The sequence below is a fragment of the Hibiscus syriacus genome, unplaced genomic scaffold (assembly GCF_006381635.1).
Source record: "Hibiscus syriacus cultivar Baekdansim isolate YM2019G1 unplaced genomic scaffold, ASM638163v2 tig00006992_pilon, whole genome shotgun sequence".
Classification (NCBI taxonomy): Eukaryota; Viridiplantae; Streptophyta; class Magnoliopsida; order Malvales; family Malvaceae; genus Hibiscus; species Hibiscus syriacus.
In genome coordinates this window covers 125,421-133,061 of record NW_024062121.1, presented here as the reverse complement: position 1 = coordinate 133,061, position 7,641 = coordinate 125,421, and the positions used below count along the sequence as shown (strand labels likewise).

The following is a 7,641-nucleotide window of genomic DNA, read 5'->3' as shown; positions in this document are numbered from 1 at the left end:
AGTCCAAGGATGCCCAAAACATTAAGGTTGACTGAAACCCGGCAAAATGAATAAATTACATAAAATATTTATAAAAATTTATAATGTTATGTACTAGTTGATTTAAATTTAAACGGTTTTCTATGACAATATACATATATATTTCTTCGTACTTTTCATACGTAATATACTTTTTCATGCAGAGTTAAAGGCTCGACTCAACTGTCACTCTAAATCCTAGGGCATCTAAGAAATAATTAATATAATAGCTCATGCAAATGTTATCTTACATCACTAATCATGATCATTTAAAAAATATAAAATTAGATCCGTCTCAGAATAAATAAATAAATAAATAAATAAAAGGACTATGTATTCTAAACCAATCAACTACAAGAAAACTATCAAAACTACGGAATGGAGGAAAATTCGGGCCACGTTTTCATTGTCTTGAACCTCAAATCTCAGGGAAACTCGAGGATCGTAGAGCAGTGAGGAAAGTTTTGTGCTTGAAGCGATGAAGAATGGTGGAAACTAGGACATCGAAACCATCCGACGCTAAGAAGAACAGCAGCCAGAGCTCTTGACAGCCGAAACGTCATCCTTGCCTCCGACACTGATGGTTCGTCCCTTGGGCAATGTTGCAGGATCATCACCTACTTCAAGAGCTTTCCGGCTGACTACCCGGTATATTTGAGTCAGCACCTCGGTGAATGCATTATCGACGTTCGTCGACTCGAGAGCAGACGTCTCCATAAAGAAGGTATTCTCTCTCTCGGCAAATACCGTGGCGTCCTCAGAGGAAACGGCACGCAAGTGCAGTAGATCTGCCTTGTTACCAGCAAGCATGATCACAATGTTGGAATCCGTGTGACCCCGTAGTTCCTTCAGCCATCTCTCAACATTCTCAAATGTGACTCGTCGTGTGACATCATAGACAAGCAATGCACCAACAGCTCCTCGATAGTATGCACTTGTAATTGCCCGGTATCTTCGAAAATACCATAACAATAAATCAACTCTCAGAAAGCTTATGAAAACAATCTATTATTTGGAGAAAGTGTGATTCAAATATAAAATCATTTCTATTTCCATTTTACACCAATAACACCTCCATAGCATACACACACTTCATTCAATGGCACCAAACTCAGTTGGGAACTTTATATATAGCATAGTCATAGATGTTGCAACCTATTGGAAATTCCAGCATCCTAAACATTTGAGTTCAAGAAGAGCCGGCAAAGAATTTTTGTTTCATTCCATAAAGCTTATCGACTTGGTTTTTATTTAACTTAAAAGGCAATAGGTTCGTCAATGTAGAAAATGAAGTATGTATATAGCTTTTACAATTAAAAATATCAATTAATGAGTTCTAGAGAAATGTAAAAATGCATTTTCCTCAAATCCGAGAATCGAAGTTTACGGATAGAAAGGATCTGAAATAGACACTTTAACACTATCCTAAATTAATGGATCACATGAACTTTAACACTAAAACAAGGTCAATTTATAGAACTAATACAACAATAAAATTCTTTTTTAAAAAAGACATGATCCAGTAATCGGATACACAAAGGGTATCCTCTTTGACAAATCTATATCCAAAAGACGGCTACAAATATAGTTGGACAGTTCGACTAGAGCTTCTAAGAGAATTTTCCCCAATTTTTTCCTTCGTGAATCGAGTTGTAACATGTATGAATTTTCTCTGTCTCATTGGTTTGTGAACCAAGTGTGAAATTCTGTATATAATCTAATGAATGCAAATTTCTATGCCATATTAAATCTGCAAACTGTTAATCAGTAAAGTTGCCTTTCACATAGGCTTAAACAAGCACCAATCTAAAAGCACAACCTACTCTGTATCAAACAACTAAAATCCAAGTCCACATGCATTAAAATTAACAAGAAAAAAATTACATGAAGGAATGCAGCTTATTCTCACATTTTTCTTGCCAACCAAACAATCCAAAGAACAACACAAATTGCTCAATACATTTTCAACAAACCAATACACTAATCTAAAAATCACCCTCTTTTCCTAAAATCACTAAGATATTCTAAAAATACCCAAAAATCCAAAAACAAGAATCGAACAAACAAAACAAATGCGAATGTGATAAATATGTGTGAGTAATTTTCCTACATTTTCTCAGCAACCAAATAGAAGCCCAGATATCCAAAATTCTAAATACCCATTCTACTAATTCAATGAAACAACATGAAAAACATCTCATTTAACTCGAATCTCTCGAAATTTAAAGCCATTAGAAATAATAAAAATCAACAGAAAAATAAGGAAAAAGACTCACCTTTCTTGTCCAGCGGTGTCCCAAATCTGGGCCTTAACGACCTTATCATCGACTCGAATGCTCCGGGTGGCGAATTCAACTCCGATTGTGGACTTTGATTCAAGGCTAAACTCGTTCTTCGTAAACCTCGACAACAAATTCGATTTGCCAACACCCGAATCTCCGATCAACACCACCTTGAATAAGTAATCATAGTCGTCATCCGCTCTATAAGCCGCCATATTTGCCACCGGGTCGGGTTCTTTTACCGAACTTAAAATGTATATTTTGAGGAAATTGTATCAAATGGCAAAAATCAGTGGCATTGTAAACTAGAAAGAGAGATTCTGAATTGGAAAAATAGAAAAATAAAAATGGGAGAAATAGGGGTTAGATTAGGGATGGGCATGGGAAGAGTGGGGTCGGATTTTTGGTCTACTCGATTTGATCTGAGAATAAAGAATCTTCTATCCGAGATCCGACCTCACTCGAAATAATAATAAAAATATTATTTTTATTCAATAAAACAATGACTTAATTTAAAAAAATAATATATAGAGGGTATTATTTTAATTATCCTTAAATATATAAGGTAAAACTATATATTTTTTCTCGGGTCGAATATTTTTCACCCTAAACCCGAAATCGATCCGACTTAAATATAATATTTAAAAAATTCGACCCGACCCGACTCAAACCCAAAATTTTTAAAAAGAACCCGACTCGATCGGGTCGAGTCAGGTCGAAACCCGTCGGGTTCGGATCTCATTCCCACCCCTATTCGGATCTCATTCCCACCCTAGATTAAGCATATGGTCGGGTCGGTCGGGTCGTCATTTTTAATGAGTTGTGGGCCTATTCAACGAAAGTGGGCATGATTAGTTATCTTAATTTGACATCAAAATTCAATATTCAATTTGATACCTAAGTTTGTTTGGTCTAATTAGTTATCTTAATTTGACATCAAAATTCAATTTAGTATTTAAACCTTTTGTGGTCAAATTAGATTCATGAGTTTAGATTTTTTTTTGTTTAAATTAGTACCTGGGCTTAATTTCATAGTTTAAATTGGTTTAAATAAGTAATTTACTGCCAATATCAATTTGGACTATAGAGTTAAGTCCATATACTAATTTGAAAAAAAATTAACTTGAAGCGCCTAATTGGATAAAAAAAACTTTAGATACCAATATAAATCTCAAAGGTAAGTTTAAGCACCTACTTGGAAAAAAAATAGATATCAAATTCAACCTTGGAATTGAATTAAATATCAAAATGTATATTTACCAAGTTATAAAATGGATTATTAATCACTTTAAGAAATTAGAATTTGAGCAGCTACGTATACAGAGTAAATTGTTATTGGTTAAGAAAAATATTAAATATATACTACATTATAATTACTTAAATTATTTAAAAAATATTAAAACCCTAAATCATAATGAGTAAACTCTAAATGTTATACAATCATAATTTATAAGAAGTATACCCAAATTTTATGTAAAAATTTTAATCTTATAAATTATAAGCCCTAAAATCAATCGATTTTAATGATTCAACGTGACGAAACGCTTATTTCATTTTATATTAACCTAATCATAACAAATAAAAAACTATATAATAAATATGAAATCGTAAACTCTATGGAATAAGAGTAGTACACGTTAATTTGTTTATTGAGACAATTTCCTCTTTATATATATTGAATATTAAGTCAATCTTTTAAGCATTTGTAATTCCGTTCGTCGTTAAATTATAAATATAACTTATAATATCTATACTTTAATATATATGACACAAGTAATATAATCGGTTAAGAGATTGTCAAACTATTGTATTTATGCATAAGTTACTTGTACAGACAACTTAAATACAACTAAAACAATAAACAACACGTTAATTTACAAGATTGTCATATGAAAAAATCTCATCCTGCAAATATTTTCGAAGCAAATTCATCAATTAAATCCTCACTAACAACTGCCAATTTTACTTGTCGACTGCTCCGTTTGATCTTGCCATTACCTTTCCCTCACGAAGGGCTCCAAAAGAGGCTTGGCATCCCACTCCACTGATTCCCACCACTCCTTTGGACTTATCCAAATGGAGAGATGGAGATTTGCAGATGCAGATGATGACACATTATCAAGTTGGGGAAGAGTAAGAGCCATCCTTTTTAATTTGGGACATTTAAGTATCTCAATTTCTACAAGGGAATCACAGACCAGTGCTGCATCCACACTGCAAATGCTCTTCAATTCAGGTAGATCCCACAAATCCAAATCCCTTAATTGGGGAAGACGAAATTCCATGGTAACAATCCCTCCTCCTTTCTCCCTTTCAACTTCTGATGCTATTATTTCCCCCACTTGCTTGCACCCAAAAACTCTAAGCTCTTGTAAATTGGGCGGCACACAGTTTGGAGAGAACAACTTCTTCATATTTCTACAATCATACATGTAAAGAAATTTAAGGGATGAAAAGGAGCCAACCGAGAAGAGGATAAACCTGGAGAAAAGAGGGTATTCTTCACCACATTCAACGTCGCAATCCCCAACATGCAATCCCTCGATGTCACGTGGAAGCACAATCTGGTATGTATAGATGTTACAACCACTTACAACGATGAGTTTTCTTGTATCGACAAACACCGCATGCCATTTTACATCTCCCACGTATATTATGTATTGGAGAGGCTCTTCTCGGCCACGAAGAGCTTGGAGGTACATATTTAAGTTGTGACAGTCGTTAAACCTCCCTTTAAGTATTTCCAATTTCTTCAATCCACCAACCTCCTTTCCACTCATCGGTGTTACACCGACGATCAAGTCTTGAAGACAACAAAGACTTGGAAGTATTCCATTTGGTATTTCGTTTAGGTTGTTGAAATATCCTAAGTTTAGGTATTCGAGACTCACCAGGTTTTCCATTCCATGAGGAACTTCCTTGATACCTGTTCTTTGGAGATCCAACTTCTTTAAAGCTTTAAAATTTGACAACGACGGAACATTCTCTAAATCATCACAATCAGCCAGCAATAATGAAGTGAGATTCTTCAAATTTGATAAGGAACGTGGAAGACTCTTGATAGGATTTTCGGAAAGATCAAGAATCTTGAGCCCATTCATCTGGTCGAAGAAGCCATCCGGAATACTTTGTATACCGCAATCAGACAACAACAATGTTGTGAACTTGGGACACTTTGATAAGGAATGTGGAAGATTCTTGATAGGATTTTCAGAGAGATCAAGAATCCTAAGCACATGCATATGCTTGAAAAAGTTTTCTGGAATACTCGTTATATGACAATAAGACAACAACAATGTTGTGAGCCTGGGGCACTTTGGGGGTGGCATTTTCGGGGGTATAACCAACATGGGATTACTCATCAATGAAACTTTCTCTAGACCCTTGCTCCACTCTTGCACATGTGGTGGCTCCGTTAACATCGTCCCAGATTTTACCAAGAATCGAGATTTTGCGATATGTAAGGCCATGTCCCTTAAAAGATCATGCATCTTCACACGTCTTCTATTTTCCCTTTCAGTAAAAACTTCTAACAAAGAATTGTTGATGAGTCTATTCATTATCGCACGACCCCTGTCAAACTCTGCCTGCATGCTATCCATTTCTTCCACAAGCCCTTCTCCGATCCAAAGTCGAATAAGACGGCCCTCATCGATTTCCTGATCTTCTGGATATAATGCACAACTGAGAAAACAGTGTTGAAGTTTTGGATCCTTTAACAGATCATAACTAAATTGTAATTGTTGGAACACTTCGTCTTCGAATCCGTTAACACTTTTTTTGCGTAGGCTTAATTCTTTCAGTGCATTCCTCCATTCAGAAATGTCATCAATTCCCTTCATACATGAAGCTATAGTAATTACTCCCAAGGGCAAACCTGCACAATGCTTGGCCATTGATCTTGCAATTGGTTCCACGCCTCGAATATTGATAATAACAAATCCCACCTTCTCCAAGAACAACTTCCATGCCTCCTCTTCCATCAGAGGCTTTACTTTGATTACTCTACAACCCACTTGTCGACTCACATCAAATGATCGCGTTGTCAGCACTAATTTACTCCCATTTGAAGGCTCGGGAATTCCTATTCTCTCAAGGGAAACCTTCTCCCATAGGTCATCCAAGATCATCACAAACCTACTCTTCTGAGACAATGTTTCAAAGAGCATTCCCGCTCTTGTTGTTTCATCTTCATCACCAGAAAATTCTACTCCAATTTTACCTGCAATGTCTTTCTGCAGTTTTGCAATACTCATCTGCTTGGATACAGTGATCCAAATCACAATATCGAATTTCCCCGTCTCTTTTAGGAGTTGGTTATTTATAACTTTCATAATGCTTGTTTTCCCCTCGCCACCCATCCCCCAAAGTCCAATCTTTTGAACCTCATCATCCATCAAGCACTGCCAAATCTCTTCAATACAGGCCTTTACAGCTTCACCTGATAAACTTGTTGCCGACAAAACTTGTCCGATCCATTGAGGATTGTCAACCACCAAACCTCCATGAAATTTACGGTGTTGAGTAATAAGTTCTTCCACTTCCTTTATACTCTTTGACACATCTTGTCTTCCAAATCCGCGTGTAAGGGCACTGCTTCCACCCATCCTTCCATCAAGGTCTTGCACCTCGCCATTGATTCTTTCAACATTTTCCAACCATATCTGGACTTCCTCCTTGAGTTTCTTTCTTGGCTGCAGCTCAATGCTCATTATAGACTCTGTATCTTTCTTCAGACCATTCAATTCCTTTAATTTCCTTTTAAGGTACTTCATATGCTGATCAAAGCTCAAGTGATTGTCCAAGTGTTCATCTATCTTCCTCAGAACAAAGTCCATGGCTGCAAGTCACAAGCAATATGTTAGAAACTAAGTAATAAGCATCATTAGGTGAGTGTACCTAAACATGAGAAAATAACTTCATTTTACTCCACAAATTTTTTTTAATGAGCATGGAGAAGAAACCAGAAAGCTATGTACCTAGGTTTAATAAATACCTTTCTGACAAGCTTGTTCGGAGATGATGACTAGAGAGAATCAGCGAATGACAAGAAAACCACCAAAAGGAGTTCCTTGCTTGCTGATAATACGAGTGATGGCACACTGCAAGTTTCACCTATAACACAAAAGGAAACAAGGTCGATAGCTGATCATACAATAAGTAAAGCAATAAAAATCAGAGAAAAACGATATACCTATGTGCTGATTACTTTGATCATGAGTCGATCGGACACTAAACTCAATCGATATACCAATGTCGATTGCTTGCTTGCTAGCTACAGAACCTGCAAACGAAGGACAGAAATGGAATTGTGTGCCTTCATGGATGTTCAAACAAAGGG

The 7,641-nt window shown here is 36.1% G+C and overlaps 2 protein-coding genes across 2 annotated transcripts; both read right to left on the bottom strand.

Annotated features, from left to right (window-relative positions):
• Window positions 1-373: 373 nt before the first annotated feature.
• LOC120201111 (ras-related protein RABA1f-like) lies at window positions 374-2,614 on the bottom strand. Its single transcript, XM_039201785.1, has 2 exons — window positions 2,295-2,614; window positions 374-970 (listed from the first exon to the last, which is right to left on the bottom strand). Exons 1-2 carry the CDS (start codon window positions 2,513-2,515, stop codon window positions 538-540), a joined length of 654 nt encoding a protein of 217 aa, XP_039057716.1. The 5' UTR covers window positions 2,516-2,614; the 3' UTR covers window positions 374-537.
• Window positions 2,615-4,252: 1,638 nt separating this feature from the next.
• LOC120201136 (probable disease resistance protein At4g27220) lies at window positions 4,253-7,430 on the bottom strand. Its single transcript, XM_039201800.1, has 2 exons — window positions 7,297-7,430; window positions 4,253-7,140 (listed from the first exon to the last, which is right to left on the bottom strand). The coding sequence occupies exon 2, from the start codon at window positions 7,136-7,138 to the stop codon at window positions 4,295-4,297; it is 2,844 nt and encodes a 947-aa protein (XP_039057731.1). The 5' UTR covers window positions 7,139-7,140; window positions 7,297-7,430; the 3' UTR covers window positions 4,253-4,294.
• Window positions 7,431-7,641: the final 211 nt, after the last annotated feature.